Genomic DNA, 25,516 nt, shown 5'->3' on the forward strand with positions numbered 1-25,516 from the left:
AATGCTCATTTATTTACATCTTCAACCTTGACATAGCATTTGTGCTTGTTCAGCTGCAGTAGTCTTCGAGGTGGTAGATGGTGCAGGGCCTGTGGCAGCACCGTTCCACAATTCCTCTCTTCCTCTTCATCACCTTCTCTTTTAATGGAGCGACCTCATAATCTGCCAAATTTGAGAGCAAGACTGGGAGAAGAAGTGGATGTTATTAATTCAACACAATTTTTACACAAAAGCATAATAGGTCTTTAATTAATGTTACTGTTTGAGCATGAAAAAGGTCTGAAAAGCTACAAAGCACAACATTCTCAGTACTGTTTCTGACTCCCTTGACTGTAGTCTTCGAGTTTTCTCACGGGAAAGTACACGTCACTATTCATAATTTAAATAATTCCTTGAATGGGCAAAAAGGGGGCGAGAGCTAGTGTGTAGAAACCTAGAAACTCGAGGTTATGGTAAGGAGCATAGACAGTATTAAGGAGGCCATATTTGAAACGCCTCTCGGGCATGGAAATAATGCTCCTATCTGTTTGAATGGGGAAACATAATTTCCAAAACTGTTCGCCAAGCTTACGATTACATTTCGTATATGAAATCTGACAACAACGGTCTCTTAAATTTTGTTTTTTTACGCTCGAATCATGACAGAAAAAAAAAATCAGTCTGGATCAAGCTAATGCGCATGCGCAGCGGAAGCGCGCGTCTGACTGACTGTAATTATATTGTCTTTGTTCATAGTGACCGGGAAACAGAGCGTTATTGACAATGTAAAACGTGTAAAAAAAAAACAAAAAAAAAATTCTAGTAGACCCCAAAACCTAAATCATACTTGGTCAAAAACATAGGTCCTCTTTAAACCTAGTTTCAGTCTAGTCAATGTACATTGCAGAGTGTCCTCACCCAGCAAGTTATCCAGGTCCCTCCTGCCTCTGTTAGAGTAAAAGAATCCTTTAGGCCCACACACAAGGTAAAGCGCATCCACCAGGTTGGAGCCACACAGATGCTGTGATGGAGTAGAGAGTGATCCAGGCAGGGAGGCCAACAGCAGGATTAATGTTGCGGCCTGTAGCAACACCATGATGGGCAGAAGCTGTGGACATGTACTGCCTGGAATGAATGTGTATAATATCCTATATATGAATGAAGAGCACTTAAAAGAAAAAAGACAACCTATGTTCTAAGACTTCAAAATACGTTTTGGTTTCCCACTTACCTTTCCTGAGTGAGAACAGTCAATCAAGAGTGGTCAGGACTGGGATGGAAATGTGCTGCTTAAATAGCTTCCCATTGCCAGGCCCTCGCTCTTGATGGCATCAGCGGAAAAACAAAAGTTCCCATGTAATGACATGACTCCTTATGCTAAGAAGTATTACACATCAGATAACTGTAATGGGCTTTATTACGATCAGATTAAAATGTATGGAGTGTAGGTACAGGTCAGGACAGGAGTGTATTTCAGTTAGGTGTGCTATCTTTTCTTAGTTTCCAACAGGATGCAGGTCCTTGTGGACAAATGAGAGCAGGAAGTAGTTCTCAGAAGTGTTGTGAGTGTCAGTGATAAAAGTGGGAATTTTAAAAGCATGTGGAGTCAGATTCCAGAGGTGTCTGAAGCAGCAAAAGGCCCAATGGAAAAAAAAAAAGTGTGAAGCTGCAGTTGAAGAGCATCAGCATCTTCACCTTTTAAGTTTCTTCAAATGTTAACACCAAGGGACCCACAGATGACCGGTCTAATGGGACCCCCTGAGGTGATTCAATGCCGTCTTTCACTTCTCCCTTCAACTGCGTGTTATGAGGCCATTAGCATGGGGCGGTGAATAGAGCTTTAATCAGACTTTTAATGAATTACCATATTAACAGCAGGAAAGCAGGTCACCTTGAAAAGGAATATTTTAGAAATCACTTCGTATTTCCACAGATGAATGTCAGTTGTTCTTATTATATTATTATAATTATATTATACTTTATGGTGAATAATACAAAATAAATATTCTAAAACCCCAAATGAAAGGCACCAACTGATCTAAATAAACATTGTTATTATTATTACTATCTACAAATGTAATATTTAATAACGGTATTATAAAATTAATACACATAAAATAACAATAATTTATAATATATAAATAAGTATAATATTAAATAATAGAAATATATTATTATATAATTGTTTTATATTATATTTTGTTATGTCCAGTATTATAAAATATATGCTGCAAATGAAAGAGAATGACTTCAAAAATGAAAGACAACTGTCAAATAATTTATTATTAAATAATAATGTTATAAACTAGTAAAATAATATCATAAAATATATAGATATATAATATATAAATTCATATAATGTGTAGTAATAATAAATAATTTATGTAATGGCCGTGCTGCATATGATGCTGCAAATGAAAGGTACAGACTGTTCCAAAATTTTATTATTATTCATATTTCATAATATTATTAAAATCTAATCATTTTTATGTTATTACTGATAACTCTCTCTATATATTTTTTTTTTTTCATTTAACAAGTCTCATCAGACCATTTTAATATAGCATAGAAAGCATTGAGCATTGACACTGAGTCTGTCAGCCTGAAGCAATGACAGGCTCCCCTGACGTCTGCGCTCCTGGACCCTGTCCAAGCAGTGACAGTCCGTAATTCAGCACTAACCTCTGCCGTGACCTATCCCTCGCCCTGCCATTCCACTCCCACTCTAAAACATGCCAGACTGGCGTTTGCACTTTCACTGTCCTTTTTTGCAGATTTACGGTGGAATGCTAAATTCAAGGAGGTGAGAGATCTACTGTGAAGCTGAAATCCGCACCAAAATAGCCTATCAAATTGAGTGTTTTTTTTTTTTTTTCAGGCCACACACACATACTGTCCTGCTGATATCGGGAGATGATGAATGTTGCCACAGAATGATGGAGCTGAGTGAGAAGATGAGTTGACAGTTGAGAAAATGGCTAAATGTCTCAGATATGACAAATCCCCAAAGAATAAAACAACAAGCCCGGGGTACGTCTCTCTCTATGTCTTTGTAAAGAAAGAGGCATTTCTGAATGCTAGGTAATTGCCCTTTTAGTCCTCAGCTGCAAGGGAGAAAAATGGAATATGAACTGTTGGAATTGAGTTTTGTCTCATTTTCTTACTGCTGTGTCATCTTCAATGTGATCGATGCCGGTGTTAGTGGGCATATTTTCTTCCCTGGAGATTGCTTTCAACATTCCTCCAATAAGCTATTCAACTATGATTCGTTTCTGCCATTAAGGAATATTTTCAGGAGCATTCTCTGCCAAACATACCCAGCAATGAGCTTTATTCTGAGCATGATAACCTATTTGCAGTCTTTTCACCACTGGCCCATACGAACCCTTATCAGGAGATATGTTTTGCAGTGCGGGTCAGAATTGAAAAGTTTTGTCAGGCCTCTGCAGAATGAAGATGTGCTGGACTCAGTCTGCACAGTGAGATATGAGTGTATCGATCAACCTGTGCTGGAAAGATGGGGTAATTTTCTGGGCTCAGCGTTGAGGAGTGGGGCAGACAGCAGGATTTTGGTATTATCGCAGTGCAAATGGAGAGTAGAACGAGAGGGGGGTGTTACGTTTGGCAATGCAGGGAAGCAGACTGTAAAATGACAGCAGAGGTTAATCGTCTCCTCTGCATCCACCACACGGGTTAATCGATACACGTGGGTCGGCCTCCGGGGGTCTGCCGTACGGTACCCGTGCTCTCAGAGATTAAACCAGCTCAGAACTGCACATTAACAGTTTAACAGGCCAGCAAGTTCATAAACACATGCTAAAAACAGTGTACATTGGGCTGTCAAGAACTAAATTACATAACATTTATTTATTGACATTCAATTAAATTTAAATTTATTTGTATAGCGCTTTTCACAATACACATCGTTTCAAAGCAGCTTTACAGAAATGGCATGAGTCCACATTACAATCTAGAGTGATCTGTGTAACTGTCTCAGTTATGCATTTCAGAAATGTACATATACAAATCACACAGTTTGCTAAAAATGTATTCATTTAAGCAATGTAATCATTTAAGGCAGAAACAATGAGCTCATTGAAGTAATGAATACATGTTTGTTAACAAATGATTATGACATATAGAAAATTGTAGCATTGGTGCATGTTGATTCAGAGTTTGTGTCATTTTAGTCCTCGCAAGAGTTGGTGCCTTCTCTTCACAGTGAACTTGATAGCCTAAACTTTATACATAGGCCTATGTATGTTACATTCAGCCTTTTTGTGGTTTTGTAAGTCTATTGTAATTTATGTTTGCACTACTTGTTAATTTTTGCACATTGTATGTTGTCTATAGTTCCCAAGTAAGAATTTGAATGTACTTTACACTGTACCCAGCACATATGACAATAAAAAACAAAACTTTGACTTGTTGACTTTGACTAAAAAAAAAAAAAAAAAATATATATATATATATACACACACACACACACACACACACACACATTTTATTATTTTTGTTAGTGATTCATCATTAATTTTGGCAGAAACCGGACTGGTCTTTTTTCCTACAAACAGTTTGACTTCATTTGAGTGATCAAAATGTATAAGATAATTCATTTGTTTATCATTATTATTATTAAATTTAACATGCCTTGCAGAACATTAAATACTAATAAAATAGTTTTTTATTGTAATCAACGATTAATTTTGGCAGAAGACATTCTGATTCTTTTTCCTAAATGCAGATTCAATTGATTTGAATGATCAGAATTTAACACTAGACAAGAGTTAATTTTGGCAGAAATCTTGCTGTCACAGCTTGATTCACACTAGTGTAGAGGATCTAATCTATAAGGGCGGGCAACTCTGGCCCTCGAGACCATAGACTGTAAAAAAAGAGACCAAGGGTGCGTCTCAATCAGCTCCCAATTTCAGTAGTCAGGGCACTCGGCCATTTTAAGGGATGTCTCGATCGCAAAATCCTACCAGTGCACTGAAAAGTTTGTTCCCTAAAAAGTCCCACAATGCACTGTGATATCCAGGCAGCATCGATGCTCACTATATGTTTCCTTATCAGAATGTATGAAGCGCAAAACAAATCTTGCAAGCCAACTATAATGACATGCGATAGATGTTTTAAAGAAAAATCATTATTTAATTATTTAATCATATTTCAACATTATGTTGAAATGTGATTAAATAATTAAATAAAGATTTTGCATTACATTGCTACACTGGTAGCCTAATAAACTAAATGTGTCCGAAAATAGTCGATCTCCGAATGTGAATGAACTGACTCTGAATTTTAGTACTGTTTATTATATGAGGATCCTTTTTCAAATACATGGTCAATATTGATTTTCACTAACGACAAAACAACAAATTATCCGTGAATTTATATGGAACTAAGCTTTAGGAGCTTTCCATCTTTACTCTCCTCCCTGTTACGTTGCATTCGGAGATCGACTATTTTTGACTGTCAAAATGCCGGCGGACACAGCTGAGTTGTTCAAAATATTTTTATTTTTAGTAAACTCTGTGTACACAAACAATTTTCTCAATGCTGGAGTTCATGTGTAGACCCCCTGGTGATACTTCAAGCAAAGTTTCATGTTGTGTCGAGCCTCCTTAGTGTTTTAAAAATAACGATTTTTGATGGTATCATAGAAGTGCCCCAAGAGCAGAATGAGGGGTGGCAACTACGCTTCCCATGGTATGTAAAAGTAAAAAAACAAAACAAAAAAAAGTTATACCCCTTATGGGGGCTTATTTTCATGAATTTATGATACTCAGAGAGGGCAAACAGTAAATTCTGAACTATCAGTCATTTCAACTGAAAGATGAAGGCTGTAATAAGAACTCTTTAAATCATTTTCTATCTGTTTCCAGCATTGTGTGTGTGTGTGTGTGTGTGTGTGTGTGAGAGTATGTTGGTAAGTGTGTGTGAGCGAGAATGTGTGTGTGAGAGAGAGAGTATGTGACTGTATGTGTGAGAATGTGTGTGTGTGAGTATGTGAGTGTATGTCTGTATGTGTGAGAATGTGTGTGCATGAGAGTGTGTGTAAGCATATTAATGGAGTAATCATGGAAAAATGGCCTTGCTGTAGTGGAGATTACTGGTAGAAACAAATACTTTTAAAATAAAATAAATTGATTACTTAGTTTGAACACAAAAGTGCATTTATTTATTTATTTATTTATTTATTTATTTATTTATTTATTCATATTGATCAAAAAGATAAGGAATCCGGAATATTTTGATTACCAAAAAATAAAACAATGCATTTTGGGAAAAATTCCAGGAAATACTGAGCCTCAAAAGAAATGATGCATAGTCTGTAAGATGCAGCAGATATACAACTGTAACTAATTATGTGAACCTAGTTACACTAGTCAAACATAAGACAGTAGCCATTAACTCATTATCTGTTAACCCTAACCCTCCGAGTAAAAAAGTTACTTTTCTGTGTGGGGAAAACTATTTTTGGTGGTGTAAATATAATTTATTTTGAAGAAATATCCTCATCAGTGTTCTATCAGCTTTAATATAGGCTACTTCTGCAAATCTGCATATTTTTATTATATTTAAGCTCTGTCTACGCTGAATGTAATAAAATCAGAACCATTCTCGAGTTTCTCCTAGTTATTTTTTGTCACTGAAGTTTTAATCAGTCTACTTGTCCGGTCAGGCAAGTCAATTTATTTCACTTGCCCCTTCAAAAAATCCACTTGTGTCACGGACAAGCCAACGTGCATTGATTGAAAATATACATAACTCATTGTAACATAGCCACCACTCAGGTAACTTTTTTAGATGAACAAGAGACACATGATTGACTTTACCTGCTTCTTTGCATCAAAATGAGAAATAATACTAAACTTCTATAGCCTCAGCTTGGTCACGGGCCTGCCACATGTTAGGCTATTTTTGGCGAAAAAGTTAAGGAGAGGGGAAGAGGTGAACATAAGCTATATGTTCACTTTATGACGAACACTGTCCCAATAAATATTATTTAGCTCGCGCAGACATTTTATTGCTCTGTCATTTTAATATTTGCTTAGGCTATTATTTGCTTTGATACATTTACATTTTAATAGCAATTAATTTATCTGCAATCAAGTCTGTCGTCAAGATAATCTCGGAGATGTTACAACTAAACTATCAACCATTTAAAAATGAAATAAAAAGCTTTTAACATTGATTAAAAAGATTTATAAGATCTTCAATATATTGTGCTGATTTGGCTATTTCTCCACATGCTTTTTTTTGTCAAGTTTTGTCTCCTGAAATCACTGCGATTTGAATGAAAATGTATTCAACACCATTACACCTGTCAGAATGTGCGAAATGAAAAGTTTGCTTTCGTGCGCATGGAGATTCTCACAACTATACTCGTCTCTGGACCGATCTGCCTTATAGGCTACACTGAGCCTGCATGCAGGGGCAGAAATGCATTTTACCTACATGAAGACATCAGACTTAAACTAAAACTATTGTAAATTATAAATCATATTTTATAAGTGCTTTTCGTGACCCAATCGATTGAAGTAGGCTACACTGTAACAAAGCCAATTAATAAAATGTTGGAGGAGAAAAATATTTAAGATGAACCAAAATTCATGCTTGGGATTAGTTAAGAAGACATATTATATTAAGTCTGCAAAAATATATGTAAAAAATAAATAAATAAATAAATAAATTAAATGAAGGGATATTTTCAAATCCAATCAACTTTAGGATGGCTAATGTTGACTGGACTAATAAACACAAATCTAGCCAACATTTGCGAAAAGTATTAAGGCCAGCTATGCTATAAAATATTTTAATGCGTACAACAGAACATATTTGTTGTTTTGTTGTTAAAATGAACATTTATAAACATTTAATAAACATTTGATATAATATCAAAACAACATCAAATTGTCGAGGTTTCGTTTTTGCATTATGAGAGCGGATGGATCCTACAACACTTTAATATATAAAACCTTTATTTTTTAAATCTTTAATTTAAGCCGTCTATTTTTGGTAATAAATACAAAATAAAAGCGCATCATCGCTACATTTATAGAGAATGGAAGGATCTGGATTATGGCTCGTTTGACTTCGCGGAAGGATACAGCTCATTTGACTTCGCGGAAAGATACATCTCATTTTTGAGTTGGGTTTTACAAGGTAGCTCGGCTGCGGCAGAGCCGTTGAAAAAGAGCTCTGGGCTGCGGTAAGTTACTGCGGGAGACATTTTGTCAAGGTCATCCTTAACTTCAGGTAACGTTAAGTGGCACTGAATGAATGATCAATTTTAGACCTAATAACGACAAAAATGTACAACATATTCGATGTTTTTGTGTTGTTACGTCCTGAGACGTATTTGTGATTGGTATTTAGAAATGTTTAATAAGTTATGTCCGAGAGAAAATTAAGTGTAACCTCACTAGGCATGTACAATTTTAGAATATGTTCAATTTTATGGACAAAAACTTATTATGTACAAAGTAAACATATTTGTTGTTTTTGTGTGGATATTGATTAGGCTACATTTAAAACCATAAAACGTTAAATGTAATAAATATAAATAATGTATATATATATACACACTCACCTAAAGGATTATTAGGAACACCATACTAATACTGTGTTTGGCCCCCTTTCGCCTTCAGAACTGCCTTAATTCTACGTGGCATTGATTCAACAAGGTGCTGAAAGCATTCTTTAGAAATGTTGGCCCATATTGATAGGATAGCATCTTGCAGTTGATGGAGATTTGTGGGATGCACATCCAGGGCACGAAGCTCCCGTTCCATCACATCCCAAAGATGCTCTATTGGGTTGAGATCTGGTGACTGTGGGGGCCATTTTAGTACAGTGAACTCATTGTCATGTTCAAGAAACCAATTTGAAATGATTCGAGCTTTGTGACATGGTGCATTATCCTGCTGGAAGTAGCCATCAGAGGATGGGTACATGGTGGTCATAAAGGGATGGACATGGTCAGAAACAATGCTCAGGTAGGCCGTGGCATTTAAACGATGCCCAATTGGCACTAAGGGGCCTAAAGTGTGCCAAGAAAACATCCCCCACACCATTACACCACCACCACCAGTCTGCACAGTGGTAACAAGGCATGATGGATCCATGTTCTCATTCTGTGTAAGCGAAATTCTGACTCTACCATCTGAATGTCTCAACAGAAATCGAGACTCATCAGACCAGGCAACATTTTTCCAGTCTTCAACTGTCCAATTTTGGTGAGCTCGTGCAAATTGTAGCCTCTTTTTCCTATTTGTAGTGGTACCCGGTGGGGTCTTCTGCTGTTGTAGCCCATCCGCCTCAAGGTTGTGCGTGTTGTGGCTTCACAAATGCTTTGCTGCATACCTCGGTTGTAACGAGTGGTTATTTCAGTCAAAGTTGCTCTTCTATCAGCTTGAATCAGTCGGCCCATTCTCCTCTGACCTCTAGCATCAACAAGGCATTTTCGCCCACAGGACTGCCGCATACTGGATGTTTTTCCCTTTTCACACCATTCTTTGTAAACCCTAGAAATGGTTGTGCGTGAAAATCCCAGTAACTGAGCAGATTGTGAAATACTCAGACCGCCCCGTCTGGCACCAACAACCATGCCACGCTCAAAATAGCTTAAATCACCTTTCTTTCCCATTCTGACATTCAGTTTGGAGTTCAGGAGATTGTCTTGACCAGGACCACACCCCTAAATGCATTGAAGCAACTGCCATGTGATTGGTTGATTAGATAATTGCATTAATGAGAAATTGAACAGGTGTTCCTAATAATCCTTGAGTGTATATTAAACTTTGCAGGATTTACGATGATGTTGACTGTTAAAACGTGTCATTACCTGGCCGTTACAGTGAAAAAGGTCAGACGCAATTAAGTAGCCTAAAGAAGCTGCCTTTATGCTCATTCAAACTGCTTTAAAGTAGAGTATCTAGTAAAATATAATATCAGATATTGTTAACTGAATGTCATTAATGGACAGAAGATTGGTGCAAATAGCTAAAACTTGTGAATTGACTTGCTAGCTAAAGAGTGAAATGCGCTGTCTTGTGAAGCGCGGATCACAGTTATTTCCGTGGGTGGGTCAAGTAATAAAAAATAACATTCTGATTAAAATGCGTGAGGGTCGCGCGGATGATATAAATCATTAATGAAGGTAATATTAAAACAAATGTGTAGGCCAGGCCTACGTGTGTATGTGAGTGTTGCTGAAATCTGAATGGTTGACGAACTGCTGTTTTGCGGGCAACTGCCATGCAGTGCCAGATACACACAAAAGTTTTGTGACAAAACTATGTCAAAATGCCCGCCTTGGAAAATATTTACGTAAACAGTCGTCGTGTCTTAAATTAACGTAAAGCCGCCTTTCAACTGCACACGACATTGGGACTCTTGGAATTCACCACCAAATTGCAGGCGTAATGATCTTTTATTATGACAGTATGGCAACATGTATACGTTAAAATCGCATCTTCTACACTAAACGATGATATTCCAATATTCTATACTCTTACGTGTATCTAACTCCACATTTACTCTCGCACTTCAAATTATTGTAAATTTTGTTTTGTATTTTCAAATGACAAATTACTTAATTCAGTTATTTTTTTACCAGCAGTATTTTGTATTGTAATTAAATACATTTGATGAGTAAGTATTTGTAATTTGTAATTAAATACTTTTTAATGTATTTGACCAGCTAACATGATCATTAAGGTTTTTAAACGACAAAACACATTGTGCTAGGAGTGAATGTGTTTTGTCGTTTAAAAACCTTAATGATCATGTTAGCTGATCTGTAATGTGAGATGGGTGCCACAGTTCAGGCTAATTTTCCCATTATGTATTAAATTATTATTAATAATAATGTTGTTATCATTAAAAAATTTCCCCCAATAACCTTCTTTCCCTGTTTCTGCTCTGTTGTTTCCAACTCTTTACTATAGTTGAAATATAAATGAAACATAAGGCTGTTGAATCCTGCACTGACAGTCTTATACACCTGTTACCAGTCTTATTAAAAGGTAGAAGCTGTGGCTTGATTTATTTCTCAGGTGTTAAAATGGATATGTGGAGGAATTGATTTGACCAGTGTGGGAACTGAGACTCAATAATGCTAACCTGCCATTCTTATTTTACATGCACAGGCTACAGTGAGAATATTGACATGGAGCCAAGACAGCACATTTCTGAAACATCAAAGCAGATTGTTCTGTATGGATCAGTCCGAGAATCTCAAAAGCAAGTGAGCTTCAAACACCATGTTACATGCGGTCAGGTAGGCCTATTTATTTATTTTTTTTTTTTTTTTGTACATTGCAACACAATTGAAATGTTATAGATAAAAAAGAGGACACTGCTTGTGTAGCAAATACAAAAGAAAAAAATACATATTTGATGTCACTATGTGTAGGGTGAAGTCAGTGGGACACTTTTTGGTAAATTGCATTTTAAACAACCTAAATCATTTAGAATGTATTAAAATTGTATGTGTTTTGTTTAAATAGATTGTAATGAAGGCCACTATGGTGAAATGTTCCCAATTTATGTAGTTATTAACAAACTGTTCATCTTTAAACACCATCTGACACCCTCTTCAGCAAACTGGAAGCAATCAGGTTGAGTGGGACACTTTGTTAGGGAAAGTGGGACACTATTTTATGGTTAAAATGAACATGTGAAATACAACCCCAATTCCAATGAAGTGGGACGTTGTGTAAAACAAAAAACCAGAATACATGCATTGAAAATGTGTGGCGCATTATGAAGCGCAAAATACAACAACGGAGACCTTCAATTAATTAATACTTAGAAGGATTTTTTAAAAATGCATTTCTGGAACTAATGCAAAAACTTTCATTAACCCTACATCCTTTTACCACCTTTTAACAACTTCAGTGAACACATCCAAGACAGATGAAGTCATCGTCATCCATAAGTCCGTTGAGCTCTGTGCAGGACTCATGATACCACCGTTGGCAGTGGCAGCAAGCCACCCATTCCTCATTGGCCTTTGGGTCGCTTGCATCCCCATAGACCCCCTTGCAACCAGTACAGGGGTCACTTCCCTGAACTGTTTGCAGGGGAGGAACGACAGCTTTTTGGGGGCGGACACCAGCAGGCTTACGCACTTTGGTTGTTTTTGGTTTCTTTTTGTCTGCTTTGGCCTGGACAAAGTTGAAGTGTTCCTGGCTTGTTAGGTGGTAGCTGGGTGGCCTCGCCATCATCCTCTTATTTCCCCTCTCTCTTGTAGGTACTTCAATAAGATCTGAGAACCTTACAATGGAAGCCCACTCAGCTGTTGAAGTGTTGAGTAGAGAGAGTGGCCCAGTTGTGAGGGTGGAGGCATGGGGGACTGGCCCAGTTGTGAGGGTGGAGGCATGGGGGACGCATGGGGCACTGGCCCAGTTGTGAGGGTGGAGGCATGGGGGGCTGGCCCAGTTGTGAGGGTGGAGGCATGGGGGGCTGGCCCAGTTGTGAGGGTGAAGGCATGGGGCACTGGCCCAGTTGATGGGGCGCTGGCCCAATTGTGAGGGTGGAGGCATGGGGGACTGGCCCAGTTGTGAGGGTGGAGGCATGGGGGACGCATGGGGCACTGGCCCAGTTGTGAGGGTGGAGGCATGGGGGACTGGCCCAGTTGTGAGGGTGGAGGCATGGGGGGCTGGCCCAGTTGTGAGGGTGGAGGCATGGGGGACTGGCCCAGTTGTGAGGGTGGAGGCATGGGTGGAGGCATGGGGGGCTGGCCCAGTTGTGAGGGTGGAGGCATGGGGGACTGGCCCAGTTGTGAGGGTGGAGGCATGGGGGACTGGCCCAGTTGTGAGGGTGGAGGCATGGGGGGCTGGCCCAGTTGTGAGGGTGGAGGCATGGGGCGCTGGCCCAGTTGTGAGGGTGGAGGCATGGGGGGCTGGCCCAGTTGTGAGGGTGGAGGCATGGGGGACTGGCCCAGTTGTGAGGGTGGAGGCATGGGGCACTGGCCCAGTTGTGAGGGTGGAGGCATGGGGGAAAAAAACGGATACTGCGTAATTGCGTTAAATATTTTTAACGCTTTAAACTTTTTTTTTTTTGCGGTGGGCAAGTGGTGAAACCGGTGTTGCGACTGAACTAACACCGGTAACACCGACTATCGTAGCAAGCCTAGCGCGCATTATAAGCGCGCTCATAATTGTAGTGACGTGCTCGTTTTTTTCCAGGCGAAGCGAGATGAAAAAATCTCAACTCTTCAGAATGCCACAAACTGCACCGCAGGTCATGTGACAAGAATCAACCAATCAGCTTCGCCCTTTCCGTAACAACATTGAAAGCTCAGTCAACAGGATGGATGGGGTGCACCCAAACACTCTTCTCCGTAAATAAATCATGTAGCAGAGCTACAGCAAGTGTTTTTCGGAGTTGGAAATCCATTAGCCACTAAAACTTCTTTGTCATTGTGGAGAGCGCAGTGCATGGTTGCATAGCAACGACAGTCGCCAGGGGAAAATCGGACCGAATTTTACTATTAATAATAAAATACAATAAGTGCATTGTAAATGTCAGTAATTTATCTTTTTTGACTCATTCTTTTTATAAAAAAAATATTTATAAAGTCTGAAATATGTGAGGTTTATCTTTTTATAAAAACCTTTTTTGTCAAAACTTTATTTGAACTTGTACATGTTAGTATATAACGTGTTGCAAGACACTTTTAAATCATTTTTAATGGTATTATTTTAATGTTTATGTAAACAAAAAGTGCATATTGATGCTAATTTTATTTGTGATTTGCTGGTTTTCGACATAAAACTTTGTGAATTGATTTCATTGTGCCTATTAGTACTTTTTGAACAGGATTCTGGATAACCGTGATAATTTTTGTCACTATAATCATGAAATGAAATGTTCATGCAATTTCATCTCAAGTTATGATCAACTACTAAAATCAACTAAGTATGTGTTTTTTACAGTATAATATGCAAAGTACAATTTTCTATAAAAAAATTATATCTGATTCTGTTCTTTTCTCTGACACACGTTGTTGGGTGTGGAAGGTTACTAATGTGATTGCTTTATCTGTAAATTAAATTAATGCTTTTTCAATTAGGCTACTGAATTCATTGAAATAAAATTAATTCTTTGATTTGAATATTTTTTTGGCAATGCGTTGTGTAGGTCTTAATTTTCAATCTTTATGGTCTTAAAATGTCTTAAAGTCTTAAATTTGACTTACTGAAACCTGCAATTTTAATCACGATCCAAACAAAAATGCTACACACATGTAGCCTGAGTAGTTTTTTTTTATATATATATATTTTATATTACATTTGTATTGAATAATTTCAAGATTTAATGCGAAAACTGAATGGTCTGACTTAAGCTTTGTGACACTTTGTTATACTATACCTGCACAAAGACAAAAACAGCAGACGGACTGAATGAAAATGCAAATTCACTCTCTGACAGTAGGTGGAGCTTATGGAACAAGGAACAACAGCGATATAATGATGCTTGGTTACCGCTGTACACAAAGTGCTACGCTACGCTTATAAACTCTACTTAAGTCCAAAGTATACTTTGTTTTTTTACGCGAATGTAAGCAGATGCATACAGAGGCTATTTCCCTCTTGAACCTTTAAATGCCTTCCAAGTGTAATACCCTACTGTTTAGTGCAATATCTTTCTTTGTAAATTAATTTAGTTTTATTTATTCATATTATTACTCACAGTACTGCAAATGTTTATGACTAAACCTGTCTGTGCCTTTATGCTTTTTAAATATTTTTTATTCCTAAATGTTATTATGTGTCTTGTTATATTTATATGTGTGGACTAGAAGCTTCAATACCAAGGTAAAATCCTTGTGTGTGCGCAAGCACACTTGGCAATAAAGCTCTTTCTGATTCTGATCTGATTCTGAACGAGCCTTTCAATATGCCATATGATAGTTTGCGCAAATGCAGGGGTCGACACATGCATCTAGAAAGTTTAATCTTTGTCTATTATCTATTCTGTGCTATTTTTCTCCAGAACTTATGACCAATAAAAAATGTCTTTGTATTCTGTTAAACTAAAGTTGCTGCTATCTTATAACTCCCTAACACAAGCGTTTGTCAATTTGGGCATCTGTTGATTTAGTCTCCAGTATTTTGTTGTTGTTGTTCTGTCTCTTTAGTTTAGTTTTTTACTGTGAAACAACAGCCCGGGCCACTGTTGCCACCTTCTGGAGCAACTGATTAATGCAAATCAAATTCATTGCATGCGTGACCTGAGCGTACAAAGTATCTGGCCTGTGTTAACGTCTTGGTTACAGACTTTATAATATTTCCACACAAACATTATTTTGAGAAATGATTGCAATGCAGTTTGTGTGCAATTCCGGATCAGAGATCGGCCAACATAAAACATAAAAGCGGCCTGTTGCCGATCATGTGTTTGAAGCAAAAACCAGTCGATTGATTGGCTGGTTGACCGGTGCATCTCTAGTAAATATTACACTTACTCTTGAATTACTTTTAAATGAAATGTCAGCCACCAATACATGATGGAAAGATTATTCTTTGAGGCTGTATGGACTGAAATGGTTCCTTTGAATCGTCGTCAGTAAGGTCTGAGATTCTGCCTAATTGCCAGATTTATATCAGAACATCCAGAGTTTTATGAACTATTGGCTTGAGGCTTTTCGGCACGGTTTCATGTGTTTGGATGTCTAGCTGAGGCCATTAACTGGCAATCATTTGTGGCCGTGTAGTGTAGCAGAAGCTCGAGCTCACTTCAGTCGAATGCTAATGCATTAAGGAGTCTTTGATGTGGTGATGAGGGCCGATCCTTGTGTAAAATAAGACTCTGTTTTTTTGCAAAGGCACATCGTGGTGTCCTTCCATTCGAAACCCCTCCGCAGGAGGCCAAATAGATCTGTGTCCAAATCCCATTGTAGGCGTAGTGCAAGACTGAATTATCCCTCCAAGCCTCACACCCTCTTTGTCTAACGTCTATGTTTTAAATTGGCAAGGGAGAGATTCAGTCTGTGATACCTGTGGGGCTCCTGAGTCCTGCTGTTATGTAATTTCTCAAATTAAATCCTTTTGCAACTCATCTTGCGCCCAACTGAGTGAATGTCAAGGGTAAAGGAGGGCCGGAATGTCTTTCGCTTTTAATGTCATTTGCTTTTTTTATGTTAATTGTTTTAACAGGCTAAATCTGTCTCCCTCTCATCAGCAGTGGCCACATGCCTCAAAAACATTACTAATCCATGGCAAATTGTGACACATTGCAAAAATGAGCCCCTGGTGTTAATCATCTATGTAACATCAAAAGAACAGTTGCACTCATTAAGAAGGACTGTTTATCCTGACCTCATATCAGATGATGTTCAAAGTCAGGTTGTCTTTTCTTTGGATAACTCGACAGAGTTTTAGTATTTGTTTTATCATAGGAAAGTCTTTTTTTGTTTTGAAAATAGGAATGCTGGAAACACTTAAAGGCACACTATGTTAAGATTTTTGGAGTAAAATATCTGGAGTACATGTTTTGTTGACTTGTGTACTTGCATTATCCCAGAGATATCCCAGCTTTTATTAATATGATATTGTAATATCGATCTAGCTTACTGCAATGTGCAACAATTGTCTCATATTAGCCACCGAGCTAACGCACAGTAACGTTAACATGACTTTCAACACACTCGAATGTATTTTTAGTATGATTGTTTTGACCAAGTAAAAAATTGCTGCATTACCCAACAGTTTTAATTAGTCTAATAACTAGATGTACCGCATGGCGGTACAAAATATGACCGCCGCTCAGGCCTGCACTGGCTTTCCACAAAAAATATACTTATACATACTAAGTATGAAAAATCTGTGATTTTTTTTTCAAAGGACCCTCCCATTCAATTTCTACAAACCTCTACCAAACGGTTGAGGTACCTGTTGATGGTAAAAGTCAGTTATCTGACTTTGGCATGGGTTTGTTGTGTTTTACTGAAATAAAAAAAAAAAATTCCCCAAAAAAGTGGTTTTATCTTGTAGCCCTGGTCCCAGAGTTTTAAAAAAACAATGTTAACAAAATTCATTCCCACTGTACCTAGTAGAACACTTAAGTAAATGTCCCATTGAAATTAATGGTATTTTATGGATTTAGGTGAAGAAAGTGTACACATAATACATTTTGGTCTGTACCATGAAGAGAAAACTGATTCAACTATATAAACTATATATTTTCTGAAAGCGTAGACTCTCAGGATGTGATCTAACATGGCATGAAACATGTCCCACCCACCTCATTAGTATACTGCCCAAGCATAACACATTGGGTATTGGTAAATCGGGTATATGGCTGATACCTAAAAAAAGTAGTAGTATGTGCATGTCTGTCTGTGTGTGTGTGTATGTGTGTGTGTTTGTGTATGTGTGTGTCTGTGTGTGTGTGTGTGTCTGTGCGTGTATGTATGCGTGCGTACATGTGTGTGCGCGTGTGTGCGCGTGTGTGTGTGTCTGTGCGTGTGGATGTCAGTGTGTGTGCATGCTTGCGTTTGTTTGTATTCCTGCATGTGTGTGTGTGACAGTATCATCCTAAACCAGCAACCCTTCGCTCAACAGCACCATCTACAGGCCGATGAGTGTACAGTCACTAAATGTGCACATAAATGAATTTATTTTATACCCCCCCATGGATGAAATTCTACGAAACTTAGCATACCCCCAGAGGATGTCAAGTTAATCATACACATGAAATATGGTGCAGTTCTGAACATCTCAACTGAAGATAGGGGCGATTAAAGCAGAATAATATTGCATTTTCATTTTTTATGGCAGGGGCGCAAATCACAAATGAGTGATTATGGGCTAGGTTGATGTGGGCCCTTAAGAGCAACATACCATAAAAATTTCATCCTCGGTGCCACGGTTCAGGTAGTTATTTAGGAAAAACTGCATTTTTTTGGGTTTGGGGGGGCCCAGTGCGGGGGGGGAGTGGCCCCCGGGGACCAAACGAAATTTTTCCGTAAAAGTCTAGTGGGGCTACATGCCCACCAAATTTCATGTTCCCCGGTGTTTCGGTGTCCCTGGTATCGCTGACGAAAAAATTCAGTAGATGACGGGAAAAAAAAAAAAAAAAAAACTTTGACAATCCCTATATGACCGCTTTCGCTAGCTATGCTAGCGGCGGTCATAATAAAGTGACCTGTATGAGTAGTAATTCAGCACTTGCGGTTGTTTCTTTAGAATGAAATAACATAATGTGAGTTTAAGTAATCAAACGTTACTGTAACAAAGTACAAGTTCAGGGAATGAAGGATGATAAACCTATCCTAATCGTAAATCTTAATCGTAAAATATACAAAACAACAAAACGAAAGGAACGGTTGGTAAAAATGACCTTTTACCTAGTAGTTTTTGTTTTCAGTGGTTGATGTCATGTTACACATCATGTCCATTGGCGTCTACGTCAAACTGTCAATTTGGGTTGCACTTTATTTTAAGGTGTCTTTATTACAGTGTTATTTTACTTAAAGGAATAGTTCACTTTAAAATGAAAATTCTGTCATCATATACTCACCCTCATGTTGTTTCAAACCTGTATGATTTTCTTTCTTCTGCTGAACACAAAGGAAGATATTTAGATTACAATTTTTTCCTACTATGGAAGTCAATGGGACCCAGAAACTGTCTGGTTACTGACATTCTTCTAAATATCTTCCTTTCTGTTCAGCAGAAGAAAGAAAATCATACAGGTTTGAAACAACATGAGGGTGAGTATATGATGACAGAATTTTCATTTTTTTAAAGTGAACTATTCCTTTAAGTACTTAGTAATATTAATGAACTACAGGTAACGTTACTTACTATAAGTTATAGGATTTGGGTTTGCTTTAGGGTTAGTTGCATTTCATTTTGCATGATTTTTAGTTATTATTATAGTAACTACATGTAATGTGCAACTACGTTAAAAGTGTTTCCTAAATTTGTGCTAAAATATTATAGTACATTTTAATTGGATGTTCAGCCTTTGACATTCAGATCAATCGATATGTAGAGAGTCCTTCATTTTAACTATGCACGATTAAGTACCTGCTGCAAAATCCCAAAAAATAAATAAAATGCTACTGTTTTTGTCCATAACCCCTTTAGAACAGGTGACAAGCCCCCGGTTGAGAATCTCCGCTCTAGATCCACTGTCCCAGAGGGTTCTGTTAGCAGGTGGGTGGGTGGGTGAGGTATGTGACAGGTGTGCTCTGCCTCTCGTCTATTATGGCCGGGTAATGAGATCTGGAGCACTGCTCTTGATGGCGAAGAGGCTTTGATATTAAAATCAACACCAGCTAATGTGCCTGGAACTGGATGCAATGCATAGCGATTTAATTCCTCTGATCACTGTGACATTTTAAAAACTATTAATATTAGAGTGGGTGTACAGTTTGAATATGCATGATATTGTAGTTGATTGCTATAACTTATGTATGTTTAATTTATGAGAGGCCGGTTGAGATAGCTCACCTTTATGGGAGGTACTTAGGTAGATTTTGCTTATCTTGAATTAGTCAATATGCTTTTTGCGGTGTGTATGGAATATAAAAGCAGTATGTGTTCTTATTTTGGGAGGGTTTTCTATTGAATACAGGCTTTTTTTGGGGAGGTTTTCTAGTGAAGTTGTCTGCAGTGTTAGAAAAATTGCTGACACTCTATTGCTCCAATCCCATATCTGGGCATCCCCAATCCTGACCCCAGTTAAAATTCCTTCACTTTGACCCTGCTCAGATCTGTTTGATAGGTGTTTTGTTTTTTCACTCAAGCTCTATTTAAATCTGAAGTATTTCACTGATTGAATAAATGTGTGTGCATGGTTAAATATTCTGTAAATACTTTTTTTCTGTAAAGGGTTTGTCTTAAAAAACAATTGCTGTACTGTCATTGAAAACGTCAGCTTTATGAATGCACGGTGTGATGTTAGTTTGATATTTGTCTTTGCCTAGTGCTTTGGACCTTAGGACAAATTATGACGATGTGTCAGGCAGGCCCTGATCAAAGAGATTAGTCTTACCAGTCAGCCGCTGATTTCAAAGGCCTTAGACCCAGGGCAGCGAACACCATAAATCCCGATCTCAGCACTTGCCAGGTTTGCTGATCATAAAGTGTATTTTAAAGCATGCATATGTCAGGTTTCAGTTCTCTTGTGTTCTTATTAATCGGATCACAAGGTCACAAGGAACTACAGTTACTGGAATGGAGACTTTAAGGGGCTGTTTACACCTGGCCACTTCATGCGTTTTCTGTGATCGGATAGTTATCCGATCGTGAAAAGACCAGGTGTAAATGGCTTCCGAAACGCATTCGAGACGGATTTGAATCCGATCGCTCAAACCACTTCAGGAGGTGGTCTGGGCCTCATTCCAGACGAAACTGGACAAGTGTAAATGCATCTGGTTGTTGAAACCACATATGTAAATTGTACTCCTCCCAAAAATGCTAACAAAATAAATGTGTTAGAGAGTGTAATAGGCTATATGTAATGTTATAGCCAGATATGACGACGCTACTGCAACATGCATCACTATTCAAAACATGCATGAGCATCTATTCAAAAAGTCACGTTGGTTCTACTATAAGTAACTTTGCAACTAAATCTCAACTAACTCTCATTAGAGTATTAGTACACTGTCTGCTTAAAGCAACACTAAGGAACGTTTCCTCTTCGGTCGCCCTACAGGTTGGAAGCGGAATTGTCCATTACCGCTGTAGTAAATAATTTTGCCGCCCGCAGCCTACTGTCGCACGCTGTTTATCCAGCACCGGCTTTGAATGAACGATGTCCACAGACAAGGTAGAGTATGTTGCATGATTTCATGAAAGCATGATGTATTGCGACATCAGAAACAAAGAAAAACTAAATAATGACTATTGTAACGTTTGACGTAAAGCAAGTCAAATTTGTAGTTTTCTTATGTCTCATTCGAACTACAGAAACGCGACCCGGTTTGGCAAACTTGCATAGCGCGGTTATAGCAGATATAGGGCTGCAAAGCGAATCCAGAAGTGCCTTTCACCCTGTTACGACTTGATGAACCACTGATACGATTTTGGAAACATTATTTTAAGGTAAAAAATGTTACTAGTGTTGCTTTAATATCTGCTAACTCTTTATTGTGATGCTCCCCCAACAGACATTCTACTGACTATAAGTATCTTTGCAACTACATGTTAACTTATTCTAACCCTAAACCAAAAAGTCTTCTAATAGTCCACTGACACTCCTATTTATTAAAGTTATCAAACATGTAGGTGCAACATTACTTATAGTCAACAGAATGCGTTAAAGGGACCATCAAAATAAAGTGAAACCTCATTTTTTTTATAACCCCAAATATTCGAATACAATATTGATGAAAAATGCCCATCCCTAGTTCAGTCTAGGGCTGCACGATTAATCGAAATTAAACCGAAATCACGATTTGGCTTAGTATTACAATTATGAAATCGCAAAGGCTGTTATTATTATTATTTTTAAGTTCAATAAATATATGATCTACGTAAATGCTGCTCCGTCCCTGACAGCACTGTGGGTTTCAGTCCTTTATAATGTGCATTTGAAAAATCAACATGCGTCAAACATCTTCCTAAACTTGCAATGCAAAGCGTTCATAAACCCGTTTCCAACAAGACAACATTTAATGTTTTTTTAATTATGAAAGTGTTATTACAATAGTAATATTTCTTATTTTGTTTAATATTTTGGTTACACTTTATTTCGATAGTCCACTTTAGACATTCTACTAACTATAAGTAACTTTTTTAACTACATGTTAACTAACTCTCATTAGAGTATTAGTAGATTATCAGTAGACTGTTAGGTTAGGGTTAGGTGTTAGGGTTCGGGTTTGGATAATAAGTTGCCAAGTTACTTATAGTCAGTAGAATGTCTGTTGGGGGAGCATCAAAATAAAGTGTTCCCAGATATTAAGCAGACAGTCTACTAATCCTCTAATGACAGTTAGTTGACATGAAGCTGCAAAGTTATTTATAGTTAGTAGAATGTCTAAAGTGGACTATCGTAATAAAGTGTTACCAATATTTTTATATAGCAATAATAATAATAATTATTGTTATTATTTGTCATATTAACATATAAGCACAAAATGGTGGGGCAAATTGAACACCTGCTTTGTTATACTTGCTTGTAGGGCTGCACAATTTGTGTCTCCAAACTTCTGACTGGTAGCAAATGTCAATGTCTTCAAGACTTGTTTGTCCTGATAAAACATGTCAGCATTTACAAAATACTATTTTTCAGTCAAAAGTAAGAAGGCTTCTGTCAATCTTTGTAGCAAATCCTTTCATTTTAAAAAATATCTAATGCTCTAATTTAATCTTTGTGTGCAAACGCACAAAACCCTCTTAACGTTAAATAAATAAGGCAACCAGTGGCCACCCAGTTATGTGCAGCCATTTCCTTGAAAAGTGCTCTTTGATTTATTATACGATCCTGTACAAAAGGAGCTTTAATGTGTTTTATTAATGTTTTATTTTATGAAATTGGATGAAAGGGGTCATGGTAGTCATTAAGCAGATTAATGCTGTATGTTGGGTAAAGAAGATGCAATAAAGCTAAAAGTTAATGCTGTCATGGCTGCAGAAAGAGCCTGATGGCAAAGCAAGCTGGGAAGCAACTAATAGACATAATTCAGTAAGGTAATGTCTGTTAACCACAGACAAGATGGATATTGCTTGGCAATATTATGGAGTGTGTCGAAGGGTGCAGGCACGTTTATGCACATTATTTATACCCAGTAATGAACACCATAATGAAAAGTGGACACAACTATAAATATGAAGCAGGAGTAGATCTTGCCTGATAGTCATTGGTGCAATTAATATGTCTCACCAAATTGTCCCAGGAGTTTGCTTTTTACCACACAGCGTAAATATCATGCAAAAACCTTTTTTTTTGTAGATGTCTCTTTGTGAAAATTGTCTGGTGTACAGCCTTTTTATGAGATTGTCTAAAGTACTTTACACACTGCTAATGATTGAGATGTGTCGAAAGGTCTTATTTTCAAAAGCTACCCGACCTGTTACAATTGACCATTCGCAAAGACCCGCCCCCTATAGTTACTGTTGCTATGTCCGACAAGCCACGTCGCTCTCACACCACACCATGTTCTCACGCAGACAACGCGCTGACAGACGGACAGACCAGGTTACTTTTGATATGAAACAAACTCTCACCTTTCAAATTTGGTAATTTTTTAACGAAATTTAAACAATAATTACCGCTTTGTGGCTCTTTAATGTGTCGTGACAGATCGCTGTAGAGCCTCAGTTAAAGTTGCCTGTGAACCGATCATCTCTTCCTTATAGTTAATTTATAGCATCAAATAAACATGAATGAACATAAGAAGGAATGTTGTTTTAACCGCGGAAAGACGTCAGTACACTCCGTTTTTCAAGTTCAAATCCTCCAACGTTAATCTACTAACTCTTCTGACTGTTTTGTCGGACAAAAATGGCGGATAGCGGATTATGATTGGTCAGATTGCCTGTCAATCAAACTCCCTGTGAAGGGTCAATTGCATTTCTTTTAATGCCTGGTCCATGCACACTATTAAAATTACCTTCCTATATAGTGTTTATTCACCAGATCTGTGGATAGAGCCACACATAGTTTTAAAATACTGCTTCAATTATGCATTAAAACTCAATATAAAAACACTAAACATCAGACATAGCCTAAAGATATGTAGCAATTTTCTCCTACATCTCTCGCATGGCTGTATTATGCTGTGTTGCACATTCAGGTGTAAGAGATCTCAGCATGCTCCTGTAAGGTTGACTGCCACACAGTGTTTATTTGTCTATGCAGCTTTGGGAGCTTAAACATGGTTTTGTTTAAAGATGTGTGTGTGTGTGTGTGTGTGTGTGTGTGTGTGTGTGTGTGTGTGTGTGTGTGTGTGTGTGTGTATGTGTGAAAGCTGCAGCCCTTCAATGAGTGATTTGTCATTACTGGGGGATCATGTCAGTCTGAGGTGATGGATCGGAGCCGGATCATGCCTCTGTACCCAGCATTCTCAATTCTGGATGTGTGTTTGCTCAGGCTTATTTTGTCTTTGTCCTCTCTTTGTGTGTGCTTCTCTAAAGTGCTAGATTGGCTTTAACAGCAGACAATTACGTTTTACACCGTATACAGAAGGCATTTTGGTCTTCATAATGAGTGTTATTTCTTGGGTTTGGAGCCAAAGAGACAATGTAAGGCTGGCACAAATTTCACTATTCGATTCGATTTCAATTCACAAGTTTGAATTTTGATTAGATTTCAATTTGGTTCAGTATCGATTTAATTGTGGCCTCTCAGGTACAGGCCATAGCAAATTTACTCAGAAAAATATAAAAAATATTATACTAATGCTGTAAAATATACAAGGAACCCCAGTCGGTACATCACAATAATCAAAAAATCTATAGTGATGTTGTTAAAATTTATATTAATGTTAAAATTAACTGATTTTGTAGGCTTTTTATATTTACACAAGGAAGATTTTATAATAGTAACGTTATAATACATTTCTAATGACAATTGTTTTATATATATATATATATATATATATATATATATATATATATATATATACTGTATATATAGCCCTAAATTCAATGAAAAGTGAATTGCACTTTCCATTTGGCTTCAAATCCTTAACTCTTAAAACAAGATTATATGTTTACATATTGAAACCTTTTTTTAATATACTTATGGGTTTAATTTGATGTCTTCTCTCATTTTTCATGCACTATCAGTTAAAAGTTTGGACATGATTGGCTGAAATTGTACTAGAAGTACCTATATCATGAAGTTGAGAAAATGTACTAGTTAAGTAATGTAATATTTTACTATCATGTAACTACGAATGAGTTGGTTATGTCTAGATTTTTGACTGCAAGTGTACATCGACTTCTAGTCTGTTCTCTTCTTCTGGTCACGTGGGGTCAGATATTTATTAGTCTGGAGGTTATAACTCCACCGGGAGAGATCCAGGGAGATATCAATCAGACTGTGGCATTTTTAGTGTCAAAACCTCTATAAGAAGAAGACAGCAATTTAGACAGGTCTGGAGATAATATAGCACCATGGCCTTGACATAAAATGATTTTATTTGAAAAAAGCATCAACATTGTCAATGTCTGGGCTATGAAAGCAATAGAGCAAATGAAACAAACTTGTCACTGGTAATAGAATTTCCCTTTACTGCAGCCAAAATGACTTTGGCGGTCAGGGGATGGCGAGCGCTGAATCGATTTGCTATCCCTGATCCTCCTCTACCCCCGAGTTTAGGTGCGAGTCACCAGACGCACTGCATTCAGGCTGCTCCCTGGCATTTCTGTGTGTCACAGGCTGTTATGTGTATATGAATTCCCCACATCCCGATTTGCGCCTCCGAACGGCCATAAACACAGCCTAGCAGCCCACTGTCTGATTCATTATCTCTGAGAAAAGAGCAGGACCGACCGTCTCACTGCTCCCACAGTCAATCTCCGCTCTAAAACACTGCTTCCACCTGACCCGCTGG

At 37.7% G+C, this 25,516-nt stretch overlaps 1 protein-coding gene and 1 long non-coding RNA gene across 2 annotated transcripts in view; one reads left to right on the forward strand and one right to left on the reverse strand.

Annotated features, from left to right (window-relative positions):
* Positions 1–4: 4 nt before the first annotated feature.
* On the reverse strand, positions 5–3,218 carry insb (preproinsulin b; the record flags this gene model as incomplete). Its single annotated transcript, XM_079892179.1, is given in 6 exon segments — positions 5–183; positions 898–1,104; positions 1,207–1,243; positions 1,247–1,296; positions 1,299–1,356; positions 3,144–3,218. Coding segments are annotated over 6 exon segments (561 nt in total). The 3' UTR covers positions 5–49.
* Positions 3,219–10,946: 7,728 nt separating this feature from the next.
* LOC307171133 overlaps positions 10,947–25,516 on the forward strand; it is a 29,232-nt gene continuing 14,662 nt past the window's right edge. The window contains exons 1-2 of the long non-coding RNA XR_013823505.1: positions 10,947–11,015; positions 11,139–11,269. This is a non-coding gene — a long non-coding RNA (uncharacterized lncRNA). The remainder of the gene's footprint in view (positions 11,016–11,138; positions 11,270–25,516) is intronic.

The sequence above is a fragment of the Squalius cephalus genome, assembly GCF_949319135.1.
Source record: "Squalius cephalus genome assembly, chromosome: 14".
Taxonomy (NCBI): Eukaryota; Metazoa; Chordata; class Actinopteri; order Cypriniformes; family Leuciscidae; genus Squalius; species Squalius cephalus.